Source organism: Primulina tabacum, chromosome 12 (genome assembly GCF_025594145.1).
Source record: "Primulina tabacum isolate GXHZ01 chromosome 12, ASM2559414v2, whole genome shotgun sequence".
NCBI classification, from domain to species: domain Eukaryota; kingdom Viridiplantae; phylum Streptophyta; class Magnoliopsida; order Lamiales; family Gesneriaceae; genus Primulina; species Primulina tabacum.
In genome coordinates, this window is record NC_134561.1 from 34879757 (window position 1) to 34906059 (window position 26303).

General features: G+C 34.9%; 1 protein-coding gene, 1 long non-coding RNA gene and 2 pseudogenes across 2 annotated transcripts; 1 reads left to right on the top strand and 3 right to left on the bottom strand.

The window, feature by feature from the left end:
- Nucleotides 1-7721: 7721 nt before the first annotated feature.
- LOC142520048 (uncharacterized) lies at nt 7722-9226 on the bottom strand. Its single transcript, XR_012813886.1, has 3 exons — nt 9176-9226; nt 8932-9062; nt 7722-8242 (listed from the first exon to the last, which is right to left on the bottom strand). It is a non-coding gene; the product is annotated as an uncharacterized LOC142520048 (long non-coding RNA).
- Nucleotides 9227-9819: 593 nt separating this feature from the next.
- On the bottom strand, nt 9820-24854 carry LOC142520388 (uncharacterized; annotated as a pseudogene).
- LOC142520860 (putative pre-mRNA-splicing factor ATP-dependent RNA helicase DEAH5) lies at nt 12984-15217 on the bottom strand (annotated as a pseudogene).
- On the top strand, nt 23444-26201 carry LOC142521437 (ASI1-immunoprecipitated protein 1-like). The gene is made up of 3 exons (XM_075624642.1): nt 23444-23556; nt 25383-25843; nt 25944-26201. The coding sequence occupies exons 2-3, from the start codon at nt 25403-25405 to the stop codon at nt 26094-26096; spliced, it is 594 nt and encodes a 197-aa protein (XP_075480757.1). The 5' UTR covers nt 23444-23556; nt 25383-25402; the 3' UTR covers nt 26097-26201.
- The last annotated feature ends 102 nt before the right edge of the window (nt 26202-26303 follow it).

Here is a 26303-nt window from a genome sequence, read left to right on the forward strand (position 1 = left end):
TCAATTATGAGTTTATTGTCGGTTATTCTACTACATATCAGAAATTCAACTTCAAATACATGCTATTCCAGCACTTTGATATTTAGAGCTGCTGGAACTAGAAGAAAATTACCTCAGTCAGAAGCCCTCAACGCGACGATCACAAATATATAATTTGTTTCGCGTTTAGACAGCGTTTCGAAGTCGATTTGGACGGAGAAAATCGGAATTCTTTCGTGTCTCTCTCGAAGCCGTTGAAAACAAATGAAGAAAACGTACAACAAACTCGTACTTATCTTCCACCGCTTACCGCGCTCGGGCGGTAGAATTCTCGCGCCCGAGCGCGAGACATTCTGCCCCCGGCTAACAAGTGCACCGCGCTCGGGCGGTCACAATTTACCGCTCGGGCCCGGCATGTTCTGCCCGAACATAAATGTCACATACCCTGGCGCTCGGGCGGTCATTTTCTACCGCCCGGGCGCCACACGTTCTGTACAATTATTTTTTTGTTTGTACTAAGTTGGCGTCCGGCCTCTCCACTCGAGCTCTTACAACGTCAAGTCATATTCAATATTCATTTTCTCAATTTCCTTGTCACGATATACATCAAATACATAATCACATGACAATTACATACATTATCGATAATCACATAGGATTTACGATAATACAATACACGGTCCTTACATTTCTTCCCCTCTTAAAAGATTTCGTCCTCGAAATCTCAAACATCTCTATATACATAACATTGGCAAACATACATATGTCACCAGTTATAGTACATATCAAAACTAAAATCAGAAAAAGGATCAGAATACATCGAATACAATGGAACAGATGTCATAGAATCAAACAAATGCGGATACGAATCTAGCATCTTGCTCTCCAATTCCCACGTCGACTCTTCAACACCATGTCGTGTCCATTGCACTCGTGCTAGAGGAATCGATTTATTACGCAATATTTTCTCCTTTCGATCCATAATACGAACAGGTTGTTCGACATAGGAAAGAGAAGGATCCAGTTCAACCTCGTCAGGTGCAAGTACATGTGATGGATCGGGTTCATATTTCCTCAACATAGAAACATGAAACACATCGTGAATGGCAGATAAAGCTGGTGGTAATGCCAATCGATACGCAAGATCACCAACTCGATCCAGAATCTCGTATGGACCAACATAACGAGGAGATAGTTTTCCTCGCATTCCAAATCGAACAGTGCCTCTAAAGGGAGATATTTTCAAAAACACTCTGTCACCTTTCTGGAATTCTAAGGGTCGTCTTCGTTTATTCGCATAACTCGTTTGACGATCCTGAGCAGCTTTCATCCGGTGCCGAATCAACTGAACCTTATCATTCATTTCCTGTATCATTTCAGGTCCAGTCAATTCTCTCTCACCAATCTCATCCCAGAATAACGGTGATCTACATCGTCTCCCATATAAAGCTTCAAACGGTGCCATACCGATACTCGTCTGAAATCTATTATTATAAGAAAATTCAAACAATGGTAAGGCATCCTGCCATCTCATTCTGAAGTCCATCACAATAGCACGCAACATATCCTCTAAAGTTTGAATCGTACGCTCAGTCTGGCCATCAGTTTGAGGATGATAAGCAGTACACATAGCCAAACGCGTACCCATCGTCTCCTGAAAACTACCCCAGAATTTAGAAGCAAATCTGGGAACACGATCAGATACAATCGAGACTGGCACACCATGCAGTCTCACAACATTCTCAATGTATAAACGGGCCATTCTCTTATAAGGATAAGTCCGCTCATACGGAATAAAATGCGCAGATTTCGAAAGCCGATCAATAATCACCCAAATAGCATCACAGCCCTTTGGGTGAACGAGGTAAATGAGTCACAAAATCCATAGCAATATGTTCCCAATTCCATTTCGGGATTTCAAGACTATGGAGCAATCCTCCCGGTTTCATTCTCTCGGCTTTCACTTGCTGGCAGACAAGACATTTAGAAATAAACTCAGCAATGTCCTTCTTCATACGTTTCCACCAGAATTGAGGTCTCAATGTCAAATACATCTTTCGACCTCCAGGGTGAATACTGTATTTGCTACAATGTGCTTCACGAAGAAGGGCAGATTTCAAATCAGAATCATTAGGAACTACCAGCCGACCATTAAGTCCTAAAGAACCATCAGAAGAAATCTGGAATCCAGATTGATGTCCTGCCGATACCAGTTCTTTCGACTTTTGGATCTGAGCATCGCTTCGTTGGGCCTTTCGTATCTTCGATATCAAATTCGGCTCAATTTGCAATGCTGAGACAGTGACACAATTCCAATTCGAGTGAAAAGTCCAGCCAGAAGTACATATATCCTCATGTACCTTGGCGACACTGACAGAAGCTAAAACAGAATCATAAACTTTACGGCTCAAGGCATCCGCAGTAACATTCACCGATCCAGGATGATATTGAATCTCACAATCAAAATCCTTTAGGAGATCCATCCACCTGCGTTGCCTCATATTCAGATCAGATTGAGAAAAGAGATATTTCAGACTTTTATGGTCCGAATAGATAACAAACTTTTCTCCGTACAAATAATGGCGCCAGATCTTCAAAGCAAACACAATGGCGGCCAATTCAAGATCATGAACAGGATACCGTGTTTCATGAGATTTCAATTGACGAGACGCGTAAGCAACCACTTTGCCATGTTACATCAGAACACATCCCAAACCTTTACCAGACGCATCTGTACAAACCACAAATCCTCCGGTACCTGAAGGAATCGTAAGCACAGGTGCTGTGATCAATCTCGTCTTCAATTCAAGAAAACTAGCTTCACATTCATCTGACCAAATGAATCGCTGATTCTTCTGTGTCAGTTGAGTAATAGGTTTAGCTATCTTCGAAAATCCCTCGATAAAACGTCGATAATATCCCGCTAAACCCATGAAGCTATGGATCTCAGGAACATTCGTAGGTCTTGGCCAATTCAACACAGCTTCGACCTTCGAAGGATCAACAGATATGCCATGTTTCAAAATGACGTGGCCTAAAAATACCACTTTGTCCATCCAGAATTCACATTTGGACAATTTAACATATAAATGACTAGTACGAAGAGTTTGAAGTACCAGTCTCAGATGTTCAGCATGCTCCTTTTTCGATTTCGAATACACAAGAATATCATCAATAAAGACGATAATGAATCGGTCCAGATAATCTCGGAAGACACGATTCATTAAGTCCATAAAAATAGCAGGAGCATTCGTAAGACCAAAAGGCATAACCAAGAATTCATAGTGGCCATACCTCGTACGAAAAGCAGTTTTGGGCACATCTTCGTCTCGAACACGTACTTGATGATACCCAGAACGAAGATCAATCTTAGAGTATACAGAAGTACCCTGAAGCTGATCAAACAAATCATCAATACGAGGAAGTGGGTACTTGTTCTTCACAGTAGCCCGATTCAATTGCCTATAATCGATACACATTCGCATAGTACCATCTTTCTTTCGAACAAATAAAACTGGAGCTCCCCAAGGTGATACACTCGGTCGAATATATCCCTTATCGAGAAGATCCTGTAATTGTTCTTTCAATTCTTTCAGTTCCAATGGTGCCATGCGATAGGGAGCTTTCGAAATAGGCGCAGTCCCCGGCACAAGATCAATACTAAACTCAACTTCTCGATGAGGAGGAAAATCAGGAATCTCATCGGGAAATACATCCGAGAATTCTTTCGCAATAGGAATCTCAGATAAAGAAGACTCCTTCTTCGAAATATCAATAGCGTAGATAAGATAACCTTCATCTCCGCTAGTCAACAATCGGGACATTTCCAAGGAAGATACCAATGGAATTTTGGCTTGGGAACCCTTGCCATAAAAATTCCACTTGGGTCCATCAATCGGTCGAAATCGAACTACTCCATGACAACAATCAACAGTAGCTCGATTTGTTGTCAAGATATCCATGCCAACAATAAAATCAAAGTCGTGCATTGGGAAGACAATCAAATTCAGAAATACCACATTATCCTCATATATCAATACACAATTATGCACAACTCTTTCAGACAAAATAATCTTCCCTGCTAGCGTGGCTATCGACAAAGTATCATACAACGGGGTACACTCAATATCGTGAGATGCAACAAATGCATGAGATATGAATGAATGAGATGCTCCTGTATCAAATAAAACACGTGCAGGATAATCGCAAAGCGTGCAAATACCAGCAATCACGCCTCCAGGAGCTTCTCTCGCCTGATCCTCAGTCATGGCATACACTCTCACTTGGGGAGGAACTTGGGCACTCTGACCACCCGGTCCTCGATATCGTGGGACACTCGACTGCTGAAAAGATGAAACAGGAACAGCAAGTCTCGTCATACCAGGGCCACCTCTAAATCCTGGCTGGGGTTGAGCAGAAGTCGTACCCATGTTCGGACATACTCGAGAGAAATGGCCTTCCTGCCCACATTGATAACAAGTACCAAACATACCTCGACACTGCTCGATAGTATGTTTACCCCCACAATGGCTACAATAGGGTGCAATCACAGGACCCCCCTTTCTGTGATCCACTAGAGCTCGAAGAAGACGAAAAAACAGAACCAGTCTTCTTGAACTTCTTACCTCTCGGCCTCAAAGTAGGCTGCTGAGCTGACACCGGAGGTGGAGGGGTATACTGTGGACATCCTCTCCTAAGTCCAGCCTCGGCTGCCTTGGCTCGTTCAACTGCCTCTGCGTAGCTGGTAGGCAATCCAGAAACAACATAAGTATATAAGACAAGATGTAATCCATTTACAAACCTGTTATATTTTGCCCTCGCATTCCCAGCTACGTGAGGTGCATACTTCAACAGAGTAGAAAATTTCGAAGCATATTCTGCAACAGTCATCGTTCCCTGCTGCAGGCTATTGAATTCATTCTCCTGAGCAGTATAATAAGAAGGAGGGGAATACTGCTCCAAAAACTGGGCCTTGAAGACATCCCAAGTGACTTCAATCCCGGCTTCTTTCAATCCAATCTCAGCGGCTTCCCAACAAGATTTAGCTCGGTCCTTCAACTGATAAAGAGCGAGTTTCAGTCTCCGAGCCTTAGAATATTCCACAATATTAAACAAGTGCTCGATATCTTTTAGCCAGGCCTCAGCTCTTTCAGCACTCTCAGTGCCAAAGAACCTCGGTGGTTTCAAATCTTGGAATCAAGCCATCACCACATCCATGGACAATCCTTCAAATTGCCCAACAATCCTCTCAGTACTGCTACTCGCAGTCTCATTTGTGGGATCCATCTACAAATCAAAAGATGAATATCACAATTCAATATCAATTTCATAATCTCATCATCTCATATCATCAATCTCATCAAATACTTACTCAATTCAAATCAGATAAGAGCAAGTAATACAAACAATTCAAACACATACGCACAATTCATTTGTGCCTATTACGTGTGCACAAGACTCAATCGAGCATTCCCAACTATGCTCTGATACCATCTAGTGTGGGGCCCTTAGCTCCTAATCGTTATTACAATGCACTTTGATTAGGGTTAACTAATTACAGCGGAAAACGAGTTTAAAATTTCTTTACAATGAGCCCAAAAATATCTCTTTTATAATTTGAATACTGAAAATAGTATTTAATCTCAAATCATAAAACACGCCCACACGTAATCAAAGCCAATCACATACAAACAACTCATATCCTCGGGACATGTCCCGGTATATAGATACATATACATATATACTGGGAACAAGACATAAACATAAAACCTCAGCCCAAGCTCTGGCTCCCTCCAGAAGTACCCTCTCTGGTCTCCTGATATCCTGGAGTACCTGCCATTGTCCACACACAAAGACAACAACAGCCCCCCTTGGGGGTGAGCAAAGCTCCGTATGGAACTACCAATCATATATACCACATATATCTAAACAATGATATATGGTATGCAATGCATGTATGTCGTGGAGGTATCAGGTCAAATGCCCATCCACTGAGCACATGTCAGAATCAATCGAATCGCTATCAAATCAATGCTCGAGCTGGCACATCGGTCAATATGGGATACTCGTATGATAGCGTCGGCAAAGCGCCATCAAATCCCAAATCTCATATCCAATCATATGGGGCCACAATTGTCTATGCTTTACGGGTCATATAATACCGGCATAGCGTTTGTGTTCACAAACCCCGGAATCCAATCCAATCATATCAAGGTATCCAAGGATCATAGCTCAACGTGCATGTCATGTATCGATGTATGCATAAAATGATGTGTGTTAACAAAACATTTATTTCATAGCCTGAAGATATTGATGTTACCAGGTACTTATATGGTGAGATGATCTTATACATCTTTATTCGTGAGACGAGTCAATTATGTCTCTTTTTACGATAAAAATAATACTTTTAACATAAAAAAATAATATTTTTTATGAATGATTCAAATAGTATTTGTGTCACAAAATTAACAAGTGAGACAGTTTGATAAGAGTTTTTGTATATGACCAATTTTGAAAAAAAATTAATAAACTTAATCAATTTTTATATTTTACACTTCTCAAGTCTAAACGTTAATTTCCATAAGAAAAATGTTCATATTTATAAATATTTTCTTAAAATCATATTATGCTCTTTTCATACAATTTTTTTTTTAAAAATCTCTTGATTGTCATTGAATTATCCAATAATAGACAAAAGACATACCTTTTAAAATATATATATATATATATATGCTGCACACCTACCGTGCACACTTATGTGAGCACCGATGAGGTGTCAATCACCTATTGGATGTGATGAAATATAGAAAAATTGTGCATCCAATGGGTGAGTAACACCTCATCGGTGTTCACATAGGTGTGCACGATAGGTGTGCAGCATATCAAAACTATATATATATATATATATATATATATATTTATATATTGAAAGTGGTATATTTATATGTATGTTATATATATACCACTTTCAATTGTGAATTTTCTTATATGTCCTTGTTCATTTAAGTTGGCTAATTAAATTATTAGGTTATCTTAAGGGTTTTTTTTTGTAATTCATTGTCCATCTTAAATGAATTTGGACATTAATACACATTCCTCTTTATTTCTTAAATTTTATGTCAAAAAAAAATTTTTTTTTACATTTCCTTGTTCATTTAAGTTAACAAATTAAATTAATATGTTTTTTAAGGGTTTTTTTGTGATTCATTGTCCATCTTAGATAGATTTGGACATTAATTCACATTCTTCTTTATTTTCTAAATTTTATGTAAAAAAATTATTTATTTACATTTCTTAGTCAATTTTTGTGATTCATTATCCATTGTCTATGTGTACTCTATTTAAGTAAATTTTAGTTTTGATTTTGGTAAAATTCACTATTCTGTTAATTTTATTTTTATTATTTTTTCCGTTTTGAATGATATTTGAATGAAAAATATTTTTGCTGATTTATCATTTAAGAGAGCTGTATTATATCGCGGATTAAAAAATGTCATATAAATAAGTAAATATATATGATTTATTGTCATGATGTATTTTTATGTATTGTGTTTTGATATATTTAGATTGATAAATACTTATAAACATGATATTATTCGAACGACTTTAAATATTATATAATTCTCGTGATTATATTTTTCATTATTAGTCACCTACTTGCATAGCACGTGTACATTCCTAGTATATATATATACACACGATTTCATTGAAATATGTATGTACCAAAATAATAAATACACGATTTCATTGAAATATGTCCCAAAAAACAGTACAACACCACAAGCAATTAGTTTGTTCCCTTATGTGAATCAAGCCTACAAGGATTTTACCATGATAACTCGGCCAACAGACGGGGGATCTTCTCCGGCAACCTCCTTCACCATGCCGATCATTCCATTTTCTCAGCTCATTAATGTTTAATGCATCATACACGGATAAAATGACATCGGTGACTAAATTTCTTGCGGGGAAGTTCAAATTTTATCGACTTGAAAAAGGATATGCAGATATATTACAAGATCAGCTAGCTTAGTCAATCAACCAACGGCACAGCCTTGAAACTCAGTACAAGGCATGAGACGGGAAATGGTGTGCATATATAGATTCTTAAACATCTAGGCGACCTTTGGGACGAGGTTGCTATAGGCGGTGTTAAGCGCCAAATTTAAGAACACGGTTCCAGATATTTTACCATCGGTTTAGAAAGAATGAAATCATCCAAATTTAGGGGTCTTAATGGAGAAATTTCTTCAAACCTGTTCCCCTGTAAGGAGTTCAAGTAACCACATGAAAGTTGAAGAAAAACAAGGCTGAAATTGCATAGATGAAATGGATCCCGGCCACATGTTTTCACAGGAGGGTTCTTTTAAAAAATAGACTCTTTCTTCCTCAGGCTCATTATGCACCGTGTGCATGGGTGGGTGGATCCCAGACATCTACATGAGGGAGCTAGACAACATCTGGAAAATGGAAAATTTGTTATCAAATAGGCCATGTTTCTCAAAAACTAATCTTGAAAATGGCTTGGCTTGATGAGCTTGGGGTCCTCCTTTAGTTCTTTAAGACTCTGATTGCTACTTCTGTTTCGTGATTTTTTTGGTTTAACTTGTTTAACGGGTATTATCTTTCTTCCAATGATTGAATCTAGCTTCCTAAAATTTGTCGGGCTATATTTCATCTCCACCCAAAACCCTGCCTAAGGACAAGATCTTAATCCACATGAACAAATGCATATAAGCAACATCAACAACGAAGGTCGGCCAATCTTTATGGGAATACAGATCTCACTACTAGATAAAACGGACTGTTTTGGTATTTAGTTATTCACCATGTTTTCTTCTTCAAGTGATTCTTGAACAGGACGACACGCAATAGCTATACAAAGATTCTGCAAAGAAAGAAGTTCACATAAAAATTCAGCTATTCTGACCATTATAAAAGTTAGCACAATACCTTTAGATCGCTCCCTGAATAACCTTCTGTAGCATTTGCAAGTTGTTCAAAAGGAAACCCGAATTCCAAATTTTCTTGAGCTAGAATTATCTTGAGTATTTTCAATCAATTTCTAGCATCTGGTAGATCCACTTATATTCCATAGAACCGATAAAAAGTTATTTCTTTAGAAACTCTGTACAACAGAGTTGCTGTGAAATATTTTTAAAGAACATGTGGGAGCAAGTGACTCCATAATAGTTACCTTCTTGGTAATCGGCGAATGACAGCATCATCAAGGTCAGATGGCCTATTTCTCATATTTGTTGTGCACACATTTATTGATTCGAGAAATATCAATAAAGTTGCACCTCGAATAAACATAAGGTTTATTCATTAAGTTATACAGATTTGAGATACATAATGCATTGTAATACATGGAAGATAATACTCGTTTTTAGAGAACATATCGTCATGATTCATGTGTTTTGTTTTCTCCTAAGGTAAATGAGATATATGAGTCAAGTGGGAGAATGTAAGAAAAATGGCTCATATCAAAAGAAGAATAAACATGTAGAAAATGACGACGGCCATTGCCTACAACTTTTGACAAAAGATGCATACGCCGGCGCATGCGCCTCTTCTTTTGACAATAAGGCTCCCGTAGTCACTCATTGATGATATGATAGGCCTATATATAGTGGTGATTGAGGTCCCTAAGCACACATTAAGGAAAAAATACACCATCTAAGGAGAGAATTGGAGTGCTTAGAAGGCATCAATCGGAAGAAAAGCAGAGGAATTAAGAATTTTCAATAGCCGAAGGTAACACTCGATCCGCTGCCGCATATTGTTTATCATGTTCATATTAGAAACATGATATTTTTGAGAAAAATTCTGACAAAGTCGCCATAAACTCATTTCACATTCTTCTAGAAGCCTCGTGCTCAAAAGCACCACCTCTAGCACCGAGCAAACTGTCAACCTTGGATGCACAGACATACTGTATTTTTATATAATCGATAGCTAATAATTGAGGTCAAAAGGCATGCTAAGAAAACATAAACTAAAGCAAGGTTAACATCAATATTAATACAAATTGAAGGGAAAAGAGAACTGATGACGGCTTGCAAAGTTTTCCATGCTTTAGAAACGATTGGATGTAGCTTTATGGTGAGCCGATATTCTTTTGAACCGCATGGCTTGGCCCTAGTAAAAATTCATTAAGCTTCTATCAAGTGCTTCAACGTGTCGGTCTCGCAATACTGAACATCAAAGTAAATAAACTAACCTTTGCCATATTTCATCAAATTTGGCATTTCTAAGGAGCCACACACATAGAAGAACTATTCAACTTAACAGAGAGGGATTAAAAACATCATGCAACATATCTGACAAAAAAAATCAACGACAAAACTTATTCTCAGGTATTAGTCAACCTCATCATAGAAGGTGGAATATCTTTAGGAACTAAATCTTCACCTCGTCATGCTCGAATTTTCTAACGCGAAAAATTCACCTAATCAGCCTTTTCTATGATATGGCACACTTCAGCTAATTTCCCAAAATTATCTCACCCAAATCAGCTATCACCAATGCCAGTCGCACTGTCTCTGCATAAATTCTCAACCACACCATGGATTAAAAAAAATTGAGCTATTGTGTATTCCCAGATAGTCCCCATCAGCCGTCGAGAATAATGGACAAGGCCTAACCTCATCAATAAAATAATTACAGGAGCAAGCTTGCTAGAAAAGGAGAAGAGTGACTTCATTTTTCAGCATCCCCAAACCACTTCGTGAGAAACATGCAAAAATAGCTCACAATTAGCAAGTTCCTTTTTCCTAAATATACATCTTAAAATCATTGGAAAGAAAACTTGAATCGATCATAGCAAAAAGACAAACAACAAAACAATGTAAAATTGGAATGTTGCCTTTTCCCTCATGGCCTCACCAATCTTAAAAGCAGATAGCATATGAAACATGAATTTTGGATATTAAATGAGTTCTAGGCAGTAAATCAATAAAACAAATGAAATTCAAGATATTCAAATTAGACATGTAGCTTTATTCATCCTTTCTTCCTATTAGAGTGGTTCAAATGTAAAGAAAGCCTATGCCATGCTTCCTTGGAAATTCTGCTCCAGTTTCATTGTCATTTGGCCAAAGAACCCCTCATACCCATGCCAATATATTCCACGAAGACATATTACTTTGGCGCAATGATCTTCTGACATGATACATAACAGGCTCCTCGGCGGCAGTCCTAGTAAATAAGCCAATATGAGCAGCCAGGATCATACACACAATCAAGAACAGTACAAACCCCTATCTACTATCAAAGCCACCAACATGAATAATGCAGAATTTCCATGCCTCCTTGCAGTCTTGCACAATGGTCTTAATCTTTAATTTTAAGTTTTAATAGCACAGAATTAATAAGGATTCACCAAAAAGGTTAGGACTAGATGTTAGGTGAAAAAATTCTCAAACAAACATGATTGTTCACATGTAGAACTTTCATGTATGGCCTAAAAAAGTTTGAATCTTGTGTTCAGTAACAGGAAGCGTACTCGAATTAAATTCTCACGGAAATACACAAAAGAGGATAATTTATTTCCCTCTTATATCATGCATTCATGCTTCCTTCCATTTATTTGCATAAATCTAGCCAACTGAACTAGTACTTTGTTAAGAAGAGTTCAGGAATTATCATTCAACTACTGATGACACCGGCCTAGTTTTAGGCTTTGTGATATATGAGCAGCTAATCTTGGTGAAGCAGGCCCTGTCATAAGTCAGAATGTAATCTGCATAATGTTACAAATATCCAAAGCTATTATCTTCTTCACGTTAGATGTAAGTGTTGAACCAGTAATACTCACGAAATTAGCCCCAGTTTCTGTTGCCAGTGCCTTTGCAATAAGATTTTTCCCAGTTCCAGGAGGCCTAAAAAGTAATATCCCTTTGCAAGGCTGACAAAAAGATGCAACATGTTAATAAGCTAAAACGCAAAACAGATTAAAAAAAAAAGAAGCATACCAGATATATAAATAACTTACCCGCAGTAAATTTCCGTGAGAGAAAAGCTCGAGCCTCTGCATTGGGAGAATCACGAGTTCATTCAATGCCTTCTTTACATCTTCAAGGGCACCAACATCATTGAACTTCACACCAATCTCACCTGGGAGAACTACTGCTGAAACAAAGTTGTTCTCGTATTCATCCTCAGCAAGACTCTGCCACAAGTTTCGCTTTAGCAAAGGAAAATGATGTCAATCAAATCTACATATTCTAATAAAAGAGTAGTTAAAAACGTTCATTGTTTCCTGCTCCGTCAACCTTATAACTACTATTTCAAGGCTAAACATGACAATTGACAGAAATTAACTTAAAATAGAAGCTGATTCTTATTGCACACCAGTAGATTAAGATAATGCAAGCAGGGAAGTTTTCTATATTAATGATATTAAGTAAAAAATGCTCCACCAGTTCAGGACTTTATCCAGTTTTGACATTGCTTGTTAAGGAGAATAACATGGCTTTAAATATCTTAACCATTGTAACACTGGAAACTGGAAAGTAGGACCAAAATCCTTCAAATGATGAAGTTGAATGGTTTATCAGATAGAGATCCAATTCCAGGCATCTGGTTAATGCTGAGATTTTGAAAATCCTTTAAATGTTGAAGTTGAATGATATATATTAGAGATATCCAATTCCAGGCATCTAAATGTTAAATATCCTACCATTCAAGAATATGCAATTTTTGCCAAACAAAAAGGCATACAACTTCCACCAACAAAATTTCACCACATCCAGCTACAAACAGGCAAAGTGCATACAAAGCTACAATCTTTCCAGGAAAAAAAAAGTGATATAAATTATTACAATTAATGTATATTGTAGTGATAATTCATTAGCATTTGTTAGACTATTAATTATATATTTTGTGGAATAGCATCGGAAAACAATCTCAATTATACACACTTTTATAAGTATATATATAGATATATATATTCCATAAAGTAGAAAAGAAAAGTCGATAGGAGAATAAGGATGTGAAATTTAAATGAATTAATATTTGCTAATGTAATTCAATTTCGTATTAATACAAATGAATAGAAGAAAAAAAGAGTACAAACTTGAATATAAAACAAATGGAGCAACACAGTTAACTGGGCAGCAACAATAACAACTAAGCACGCCTTTTGCTTAAACGCCAAGAGTTAGGTTCATGGTGCCTGTCGTAGAGTGGTTCGATTCGCTCTTCTCTCTTGCGCTTGCTCATTTTTGTGGGATTCGGCACCTTGAACAATTTCGGTGCAAGTTCCACCAGCCACTCGGGGCTTATTGCAGTAACATCGTGGATGTACACTTTTGTCGTCATCACCTGCTCATGATATATGACCCAGTCGGGCTGTCTTTGAAACAGAGCGCTGCCCGGATGAAGGTGAACCGGCTGGTTCTCAACCAATGTCCGGTAACCTCCCTGTGGATCTTTCCTAGCAGCATGGAAGAAGAAACCTGCGGCTATGGCTTTTCGGATTTTTGTGAAGTTCTTGCCAGCACTGACCACATCCAATTTGTGCTTATCCATGATGGACAGAAGCTGTTTTTTCACGTCCTGTGCTCTCCTCAGTGATCGAGACTGAACAAAATTTTCGAAGCACCAAGGACCGGAAAAATTCTTTCCTTTCCAGGCCTCATACACCGTGAGTAACGTCAGATGATCTCCTTCAGGCTGGAAGAACTTGGCCCTTTTCTGGTCTGCTTGGGCTTGTTTTTCCATAGGACGGTAGAAGATGTTCCCCGTCTGAATCATCGAAATAATGGTCAGAACTTCATCGCTGCAACCAAGATCGACGCTGGCAAGAAGCATCTTGGAAAGAGGAGGTTCCAGAGGAAATTCAGCCATTTTCCTTCCCAACTTTGTAAGCAGCCCCTCTTCATCCAGAGCACCCAATCTATATAACTGTTTCATGGCAAAAATGAGGGCATGAGGTGATGGCGGGTCCATGAAATCAAAGGATAGCAGGTCATTAATTCCCATGGCCTTCATTGTAAGAGTAGTCATCCCAAGGTTAATCCTCTGGATCTCCGGAATCGAAACGGGGGACATCTCACTGTGGAATGCACTCTGTGTGTAGAGACGATAACACTTTCCCGGTCCAGTCCGTCCCGCTCTTCCTGCTCTTTGCTTCGCAGATGCTTGTGATATCGGAGTTATCACCAGCGAATCAAGCCCCTGTTGAGGGTTGTAGAAGTTTTGCTTTGCAAAACCAGGATCAACGACATAAACTATGCCATCAACAGTCAAAGATGCTTCAGCTATATTAGTGGCAACGACCACCTTTCTCTTCCCTGGAGGAGTAGGTTCAAAGATCCTCGACTGCAGTTCACTAGGTAGGACACCATATACTGGTAAAATAATCAGGTCCGGAACATCGTTTCCTAAACTCTTCATCCTTTCATAGAGACACTGACAGGCATAATCAATCTCCTCTTGGCCAGTCAAAAACAGAAGTATATCGCCTTCAGGCTCAGTCAAGTGAATCTGCATCACTGTGATCAAGGATGCGTACAGGTAGTCACTTTCTGGTTGCTTGGCGTATAGTATTTCCACCGGAAAAGTTCTTCCAGGGATGGTGAAGATATTACAATCGAAGAAATATTCCGAGAACTTCTCGGAATCCAAAGTTGCCGAGGTGACGATCAGGCGAAGGTCGGTTCTCCGTCTCAGAAGTAGCTTCAATAATCCAAAAAGGACATCGGTGTGAACCGTCCTCTCGTGGGCTTCATCCAGCATCACCACCGAGTATTGAGACAAATCTGCATCGATCAGAATCTCCCTCAAAAGCATACCATCAGTCATATATTTGATTAACGTGTCCGGACCCGTGCAATCTTCAAAACGAATATCCTACTTCTTCCCCTAAACGACAGCCAAACTCCTCGGCGACTCGCTTGGCTACCGAGATTGCAGCCACCCTACGAGGTTGAGTACAACATATTCTCCCCTTGGTAGTATACCCAGCCTCGGCCAGATACTGCGGCACCTGCGTGGACTTCCCACATCCTGTCTCGCCAATCAGGACCAAAACCTGATTGTTCATGACAGCCTGAACCAATTCATTTTTCAACTCGTAGATTGGCAAACTCTGCCTCTGTTCCGGAAGGGAAAGCTTGGTGGATCTTTGCATGTTCATGAGAGCAGATGTCGAACGACGTAAAGAAAACTCTGCAGCCATTCTCTCGTTCCTTGTATCCAATATCAAATATTACCTTCGCTTTTGCAAGATAGAGTTAATATATAGCTAATAAGATTAAAAAAAATCACCACGGGTAGATTCTGAATATTAGAATTTAGGTTCAACAAAGATTTGATCCTTACTGATAAATCTGATATCAAAATCTAGATCAGAAGATTGGAATCCAGGACAAAAGAACATTTTGAATAAAGATTTGGATTGTGATTTATAGCCTAAACAAAAGAAGTTTTATCCACGATGTTGAATAACATTTGAAAATACGATCAAAAAATTTAAATAATATTTAAAATTATTTGAATAACATCGTATTTATGAGTATTTATCCATTTAAATACATCAACACACAGTAAATATATCATCATCAACCTATCATTATGACTCGCTTTCAATTCGTTGTGATTTTGACATAACTGACTATTTCAAATATTTTATATTTTTTTAATCAAAATATCAATCATATAAGAAAAACAATATAAATAATCACAAAAATGGAATGAGTCATCCCGTTTGATAAAAAAAAAAATCTGTGGGACCATCTTATAGAAGACATGCAAAAATAAATAAACATTATAATGGATTTTACCGATATCCAAACTACAATATATATATATATATATAAAAGCGTGGATAAAGGTCATTGTTTTCTAATTGTGCAATGACAAAATTAATCTTTATACACATATAAAAGTGTGGATAAAGGTCATTATTTTCTAATTGTGCAATGACAAAATTAACCTTCTATACACACTTTAAGAAAGAATGTAACTCATATATTAATTTTATCAAATAACTCATCTTTATACTACATTGAAATGTTTTATCCTTTTAATTTTCTCTCTACATTTTTTTCTAATGATTTTATTGCAATTTTGTAATTATATTTTTAGTGCAATTTCTAATTAATTATGATATTACAAAAAGATATATGAAAAATTTATAATTATACATGAAATAGTAGAATAACTAACATATTTTATAGGTTTTTAACAAATAATTGAAAGTAAAGAATTTAATTTTGATTTTAAAAGATGATACAATTTCAAAAAAAATATGAAAAAAACATATACAACGAATATATTTTAAATTCTATATTTAATAACTATTATATGAGTTTATTTGATATTTATCATATAATTTTATTTGAATGTGCATTTCTTTACATATGTTGATTAGAAAATCAATTTTTTATAATATAATTGATATTACGTGCAACGCACTTGCATCATGCTAGTATCTATAAAAGTGTGGATGATAGAAAAGTTTTTCAATTGTGAACGGATATAATTATCCTTCACATGTTCATTTATTTAAATTATTAAGTAACATATTTAGTAATTTCACATTTAGTCTATTAATTAATACTAATTAATCATATTTTATGGTTATGATTTTGTGCTTTTGACTTTTTTCCCTTGTCTTTCTTTCATTATAATATTTAACTAAGTCATATTTCATTTTTTAAAATTTATTTCGTGTTATCTCCATATTCTTAAATGTTTGAGCTAATTTTTAAAAAACATACCATTAAATTTACTTAATATTAATATCAATTATTTTTTCCATTTTAATAATTTTCTTGGACTTTCATTTAAATTCTAAATTAAATTAATTACGTTATTTATTGTGTTATTTCACTCTCATTTGAATACATTCAATGAATTATTAAAAATAAATTTTTATGTAATTATAATTTTAAAAAAACTTCAAAAAATTATATATACGAAGGACCAGTGATAAAGTATCCGAGTGCTTTGATTGAAAAGTCATTCAAATAAATTCTAAATTAATATATTCACAAATGAAAAAACAACAAAATTAAAATAATCATTATTTTTTAAAATTAAATAAAAAAATTGAACTGAAAATAAAATTTATTTAATCAAAATTTTAAATTTACTTTGTCAAACTATTATTTTCTAAATGCATGAACAAATATAATATTTTATAAACCAAAATTTAATGATGAATTTAAATATTATTAATCAAAAATTAATAAATTTGAATCAGAAGTACCTATAAAAGTGTGGACAAATGAATCGTTCATCCACGTACATTGGAACATATGGTACTAGAAAAATATTGTTGTACAATTGCTAAAATGAGAAAGAAATATGTAGAAAATCAATGAATTTTTTCATTAGTTTTTCTCACTAATTTTGATAATAAATAAAATAAATTGAATGATTAATTATTTTATTTAGTCTCATAGATTCTATTTTATTTAAGTCTCCCTATATTTGTATATTATAAAATGGTACTCAATTATGACAATAATGTCATGACAATTTATTTGCATCTGCAGAGTTATTTACACACACATATAATGATAATTATATTGACAAAAAGATAATCAAACATTAAATTAAAAATAATCAACAAACACTTAATTTGAACAAAAAAATATAATTTATTTTGAGCTTATTCACATAAGTTATCGTAATTGATACTTTTCCGGCTTATTTTTCTAAAAAAATCAATGACGGCATCTATTATATGCAAAAAATAAATAAATAAATAAAATAGAGTCAAATGATATATAAATAAAATTATTATAAAATTGTTTTAAAAAATAATACAAATGAGTCAAAAAGGAGTAAGAGCGAGATATTCCCACAAATAATTCTTAGTATAACGTTACCATCACTAAATTGAAAGTTATGTTTGTGGGGACCCGGACGCTAATCATGTTCTTAATCATCATTGGGACTAATTAATCAATTATAATAAACAGGGTCTAAAATTTTTTTAAAATAATGCGGAACGTAGTGACTTAAAAACATATATATACATCTCAGTATATAAAAGTACCAATTCTGTACCCCATACATTTATTTAATTAAGGTTTAACAGCTAATATCAAGTGTCCAACCATATCTCTAATCCAAGTCCGGAGCCGCCACTCTAATCACGATCTCTCTCTTTATCTCCGTGACCCTGAACCTGTCCCACCTGTTGTCATGTACACATACAGACAAGACAACAGCCGGATAATTCCGGTGAGAATATAATCCTAGTATAAATCAACGAAACATGCAATCATATAAACAAATATAAGGCATGTAACAGGTAACAGCAATATGTATCACAATCTGAAACATAACTCATATCAAACTGTCGATCATACTCGTAGCTACACAATTTAGACTAGACTCAATCCTAGTCTAGGGATCCCGGTTTCCAGAAGTTGGCATTCCTATATCGACCAACAGTGATAGAAAAGACTCTAGTTCTATCCACGTCGATAAGGTATCGATCACCAGAAATAGAAAAAGGTCTGATTCTATCCACACCGATATGGTATCGATCACCAGTAATAGAAGGAACTCTAATTCTATCCACACCGATATAATATCGATCACCAGTAATAGAAGAAGCTTCCAATTCTATCCACACCGATACGACATCGATCAACAGTGATAGAAGAAACCCAAATTCTATCCACATCGATAGCCAATCATCCGGTGACAGACTTTGGCACTATCGCCAATACATTATCTCGTGACATCGTGCAATGTGCCCGTGGCGATCCCGCCACTATCAGGCACTTCTGTCACAAGATTACTCGTCTAATACATGTTATCTATTAATCAAGAAAACAAGTACATCGATCAAATCAACGCAAATATCAATGCAATAAAGTAAAGTATGTGATTTAGGGAAACTCAAGTCTAAACCGACTTAAGTCAATCTCCCGATACCACATTGACTTATACCTTTCGTTTGTAGTCACGGTCTGAAGCAATCTCAGTTCTGAACTCAAGACTGTCTTTGTAGATCTGAAACGATATATTGAGAATCACAATATCAATATTCAATTCTCAATTCAACACTGAATCTGATTAATCCAGATTTAATTCAAATAACAACATAACGGCACAATCTCAGTATCCCCGTCAATACCATATCAACAGACATCAATTACAAATCATAACCCATATCCGATAAAATTTGTAGTCCATCCATAATCCAAACCTGTCCGATTTCAGATCAATATAATCAGAAAATCATAACAATTCTATAATAAGTCCGTTTCTTAATCTGACTTCGATTCTATGATTCTAACCTGTCCAGAACATCATATATGAATTCCATGCAATTCTGACAACATCATAATTTCAAAACATGCCAAAACGTAGTAAAACTTACGTCCAGTTGTAGCCTACGTTGCTAGGAACTCGGTACTGCAGTCAGATTCAAAATCAGACGGACGGATTTTTCACAAAAGGCGTAAGGATTTTTCACAACTTCACAGAGACTTTTCTCAGAAAAATGAAGGATTTTCGTATGTTTTGTGTATATATATATATATACATTCATGCATGTAAAGCAAATGGCGAACTCTACGCGCAACACGTCTCGCGCATATGCGCGACCTAAATCGGCGCATATGCGCGAGACCTTCTGGTCTTCGCACATTTATTCTCGGCAGCTCGCGCACATGCACGACACCTTCCGCGCATATGCGCGAGACTCTCTGGAGTTGTGATCGAACCTTCACACAGCTCGCGCATATGCGCGCCTTCCTGTCGCATATGCGCGAGACCTTCTGTCCAATTCGCGCATGTGCGCCGATGGTACTGTCCTCGCACATACATTTCCACACGCTATTTCATATCGTGTGTCGGTTAATCCTTTCATAATCATATCAAATTATAAATCAATAATTACAGATTACTAGGATTAAATTTCCGGGCATTACAATGTTGGTTTAATGAGAATCACAGTTGTGCAAATAATATATACAAATTAGAATTTAAGTGAGAGGGGGAAAATAGTCTAAACTTAATTTTCTTATTTTATGTTAAAATTCTAAATTTCTATCTTTGTGATGCCTTTGAATTTGTATAGAGGAAAATATAATTTTATCTATTTACGATTGTAAAACAATTAAGTTATGACAATTATATCATTTAAATTAATATGATATAACAAATTTTAAAATATGAAAAAAAATTAGAACATTATAAATATGACATTATCATCATTCATCTGACACATCTCAAATATTTAATTAACAAAAAAAAAGTTGAAGAAGTTAAACACGGTATGAATATAATTTATTGATAACATTCTAATAATAATCAATTGAATTGGAAAATATTATTATACTTAAGTAATTATATTTTATTCTAATTCAAATTTGGTAAATTTTTAATGTCCAATATATATAGAATTCATCATTAGTGTACATGATTTTATTTTTCAAACGATAATATGAAAAATCTTAAAATATAAATATACATTGAAAATGAATTCGAATTTTCTGTTAATAGCTTTGAATATTAGCAAACGTAATTCTAAAAAAAATTGACGGAATAATGATTATGATGATACATAACACCGAAGATTAATTTAGAATGATGATATTTTTTTACCCTTTTCTGAGATAGAATAGTGGTATTTCTAATATTAATTTAAGGAAATGAATCTTTATTTAATAAAATTTTGAAAATGAAGTTTTCGTAGTTCACTATTTTAAGTAAATATATCTTATGCATAGAAGGGGTTAGGGATGACAACTTTTCCCACATGTTTGAGGCTCCGCGGGAAAAACTCGAAACGGGGATGAGATCCTCGATTTTTTGGGTTTGATTCGGGTTCGGGTATTTTTTAATATCTCCGAAGTAGTTCGCGGCGGATATGAGCTTATTATTCCCATCTCCGAACCCGCTTCGCTCCATTGTCATCCCTAGAAGGGGTTAATTGAGTATTTATTTACTTTATTTTCAATTTTTGTGTTTAAATATATTAATTATTTTCCTCAAAATACAATTTGTGTCCATAGGTTTTCTTTAGCTAATGTAATGTTTTATTATTTTGTTATCTCACTCATTGACTAACAAAATGTAGGTTTTCGAAATATTTCGAATTTACGATATTTACGTAGTTATAATTTAGAATATAACTTAAAATGAAAATAGTTGTTACATGTTCATAATCATTTCAAAATTATAAGTAAGTACTATTTTAGATTTTTAAGATGTAATTTTTAAATTTTATGAGCATATTTATCAATTAATTGAAGAAAATATTTTAGTATATGATGTTATTTATCTACTCATTGTATCAATTAACATCATATACTAAAATATTTTCTTCCACTCTTATATTGCTTAATTAATTAAAAGACATTCATATAATTCTATTTAAACTCTTATATTGCTTAATCAATTCAAAAAATTTTCATATTATTGCATTTGTATTGTTATGTTAGTTCAATTTAGTACTTAATTTGATAAATCATTATTCCAAATTCTTATAATTTGTTTTGATCTATTTTTTCTTGAGCAAAATATTGTTTGCTGGATTGGATCACGTTATGCAAAGAGTAAAAATATTTTTATTATTAATTTTAATTTTTAGTTATTTAAAATATAGGTGCACGCGCACGTGCTTTTGTGCTAGTAACAAAAAAAGTATCCACCTTCATAATCACCGAAACGTTCACTCCTATAGTCAACAAAAAAGACAAAAAGTTCATACTTGACCATAAATTTTCTCTTGAAAACTTCCTCCTTAAAACGGATTGGTCGGATTGACCATAAGTTTGGTCGGATTGTGGAGGAAGTATCTTATGAGATGTCACGTGGATCTTCATTTGTGATAACGGACTTTTATTATAAGACGGATTAATTTTGTTCATACTTATCATAAAAAGAAATAATTTTTATGAGTTATCCAAATAAAATTTTAATATCACAAAATTGACATGTGAGAGTATCACAAAAATTTTTGTGAAAGATTATATAAGTAAATATGTTTAAATATGAAAAGTAAAATATATATTTGAAGGCAAAAACTTGTGTAAGACGGTCTCACGGGTCGTATTTTGTGAGACAAATATTTTATTTGGGTCATCCATGAAAAATAGTATTTTTTATGCTAATAGTATTAATTTTTATTATGAATATAAGTAGAGTTGACTCGTCTCACAAATAAATATTCGTGATACCATCTCACAAGAGACTTAATCATATTTGAAACGGACAAAAACATAATACAGAGAGCAACTTATATAGATGAGACGGGAAGAATATTAAAGTTGTTCAAGTTAATTTTTTTTTTTTGTTAAATAGGCTACATTTTTTATTTTTGTACTATAATGCACAATGATACCCTTGATTTGCTTGCTTTTATGGTTAATAAATCATATAAATACTTTTAATTCCTAAACAAGTTATTTAAATAATTAATTTGTAAATGTTTTTAACTTTAAAAAAATATCAAGAAAAATATTAAAAGTATTATTCGCTAAACTAGTTGTTAGTTTTATTTTTCATCTTAATTTATATATTTTACAATTTTCCGAAAGAAGTGATATCTCATTCTTATGTTTTTAATTTTTTATTCTATTTATTAATTTTTTTATTATATTTAACTAATTAACTTTTAAAATCAATCGTAATATCTTGTAAAAGATACATGACTACTCAAAAAATTGCTATTTTAAAATAAAATATATTTATAAAATTTATAGTTAATTAATATATATATCAACTAAATATTTTCAAAAGGATAAATATGAATTAATTTTAATTTTTAGTATTCATTTAAACAATTTTAATAGAGTTCAAATGAAAACTCTATGTTATGAAAATTGTGTTGTTAACCACTAGATGAGTTATTATATATTTTATATTAAAAACAAAAATATAAACTAACATAAAAATATTACTTTGATATTTAATCGATTCAACGTTGTAATTCAGTTCAATTCAATTAAAATTCAGCTTAATTCGATTTTATTTTTGCATTGTGTTACATTTTCAATCCGATACGAAATATGATATGTTTGGTTTCATCACCCGACAATTCGGAACAACGTAATCTGATCCGATAACATGTCTACATTCAAGTTTCTTTAGGATAGAAGTTTGCTAAACTTGGTTAATGAGATCCTACCTATGTGGGCACTACCCTCTCTTCATTTCAACGGGTAAGATCTTGCCACACAAACAATTTCAAAAAAAAATGGGTCCTACATATGTATGGGAAAATCTTGGTCATCCATCGTATCATGGGGGCAATGCCCACCTGGTATGAAATAAACCGCTAAACTTTTATGTGAAATTTCTGGAGTTTAGGGCATTTGTCCCCGGCACTTCCAACATATTGGAAGGGGGGAGAAGGGTAATGTTGTCATATCACTTCTGCCTTGCAAGAAATGTTATAGCCATTGGCCCATTTTCTGCTTTATCCATCCAAAATAATAATTCGGCCCATTAAAGGCCCAATCTGATTAAATACAACAATCAATTATTTAACCGGAGAAGCAGCTAACCGTCATTTTGTCCCCAACTTGTTTCTCTTAGAAACCCTAGATTACAGTACTTCAAACGAATTTGGGGGTCGAATCAACCTTCTCTGTCGAGGTACTTGTGTCGTTTACATTCATTTTTACATGTAATGATTTCATTTGGTTTATTCATAGCATCATTGTCTTTTTTACATGTGGGCTTTCAAATTTGAGGTTGAATGTTGCAGATAACGTACGTATGTTTGTACCTATTTTAGGTGAAAGTATTACACATTACAATGAGAGAAATTTTTATGCGAATTTAACAATGTTTGGTTGGAGTTTTTCGTTTTTGGCGGTATTTCTGGTGCTTTGTTGATTAGATTTCTTGGTTCGATCATTTGGCCGTGAGAAATGAAGAAAGAAAATGGTCCGCCCGGGAGGGGTGAATGAATATAAAAAATAATTTTTAATTAATTTTTGATGTATGCTGCGAAGTTGGTTTAGACTTTCTATACGTCTAGGTGAACTCCTGTTTAAGCAATAAATGAAGTCATGGAAGACTTGAACAAAATCTGGTTGAGAGAGCAAATGAGCAACCAAGGGCAATTAACATAATAATAGTAAAAAGTGCAGAAAATTATAGGACAATTTTTTTTTTGTAGAGGTTCGAAGGTAAAATAATCATCCTATGTCCTCTTAGCCTTTTTTACTCCATTTCGAAAGGAATTTACTAGAAGATTAGATTCTCACGAATCCTTTACAGTCACTTGTTGTATCCACTTAGATTATGTCTAAGGTTGAAATACTGCAACTCCACTCAGATTACGTATGGTATTTCTATACCATAGTTGGTAAAAGTGACTGACTGGCTGCACCTGAGCGCATGGGGAAACAAGGTGCCCTGCACGTGTCTAGATCACCACCCAGGTGACAAGTGTGGCTCACGCACTTTTTGCTTGGTGCAAGTCTTGCGCCAAACGCGACAAAGAGGTGTCCAAGGAAATTAAGTCAGGCTTATGTCATTCATAATTTTTAATGTTGTCAAAAATTCATAATTTTAATATTGTCAAGGATAGATGGGTAAATGAATCAAGCTGGCTCGCGAGCTTCAAACCGGTTCAAAAAATATTTGATGTTCGAAATTATCCAAAATCAAAAACGTTCAATTTTTTTTCGAGCCGAACTCGAGCTCAAATAAATTTTTCAATAGTTTGCGATCTTTTATTTAATACTTCTATATATTTCCTCTCACTATCCTCACAAACCCTAATGATTTCCCAAATCTTACACTCCGCCACATCTCTCATTGTCTTCACTTCTTCATCGGTCAATTTTGAGTTCTTAATTCTGAGAAATCAAATCTTAATGTCTGCCGCCGCGTTTCCCACCGACTTTGTCTCTTTCACGCTCCATGTTCTGTGTTCTGACCATTTCCTTCCGCGACAATCTGTTGGTTATTGTAGCTTGAAGTTGAAATCAAAGAATTTAAGTGTAGGAATTAGGATAATCAACTCGACCACGCTGTTCGGATATTTTGCTGATTGAAAATCTGTTTTTTCAAATCTCCGCTCTAAACATTGTTTATGATCCATATTTACTGTGAATTAACGTTTTTAACAATTTTATGGTGATTACATCGAACGCGATGAATTTTTCTTTATCATTTGTTATTTAGTATTTTTCAGTGGAAAAGTCTTGTAACTTGTAAGTTTGTTAATATGTTTAATTGGATCCTTATTTTTGGCTCAATTCGTTTACAGCTGTAGAATCAAGAATAGAATAAATATATTTTAATACAAAGCATCTCCGTGAATAATTGTTTTAGAAAAAATACTTGGTTCGTATTTTGGGTATTATAGTGCCACTTTGAGAGTGCTGGGAAATAACTTTTATATACTTCTGTCATATCATGAATTTTTTTCTGTCAAGTACTTCTGATCGAGACCGATAAATTTTTAGGGGCATTGGATTGTTTGCTCATGGATGCCAAAGAAAGTTATGCTTCCTTCTTGGAGAAGGTGAAAAGGACTATATACATTGATAACATGTCGCCAGCGGTGAGCGACTCCGTCGTGAAAGCTGCTTTTAATCAGTTTGGTAATGTGTTGAGTGTTCATTTCATTCCAAACTATCTTGAACCCAAAAATGTTCCACGAGCTGCTTTAGTGGAAATGGAAAATCCAAAGCAGGCTGAAGAAATTATAGCAGAGATGGAAATCTACCCTTTCATGATATCGGGAATGCCAAGGCCAGTTAGAGCACGGCCTGCTAAATTGGAGATGTTTGATGATCGTCCCAAAAACCCAGAAAGGAGGATACAATGTCGTTGGATAAATTCTAAAGATCCTAATTTTGAGGTTGCTCAGAAAATCAAGAAACTTGTAAAGACTCATGCTGCAGAAGCATCATTCTTGCTGACGGTAAAAGTCTTCCTTTGTTCACTGGTTGAATGAGTGCCTTCAGTATCAGCTTGTATGAATATATTTGCAGATTATGATGTGTTTTATCATAATAATGTAGGAACAACTGAAAGAGGAAGAAAAGCTTGCAGCCCAACATAACGAAACCTTGAAAGCAAATTTTAGGAAGTTTGAACTGATAGATGGCGTTCATGAAGATGGAACAACTAAACAATTGGCTCATTACTATAACATGCATATTTCAGATTCTTGATAGTACGTGATCGATCAGGATTAGTTAGCTTATTCAGGCACAGGGAACTTTGCAATTGGTATGCCCACGTCGAATCAAATGCACACCAGATGTGTTTTTTGGCCATGCGTAGTTGTACATTCTAACTGCTCTCCTTGGGCGAAGTCTAATGTGACGTACATTTATCTAGTATTTGGATATATTGCGCATCTCTTGGTTTTGTTTATT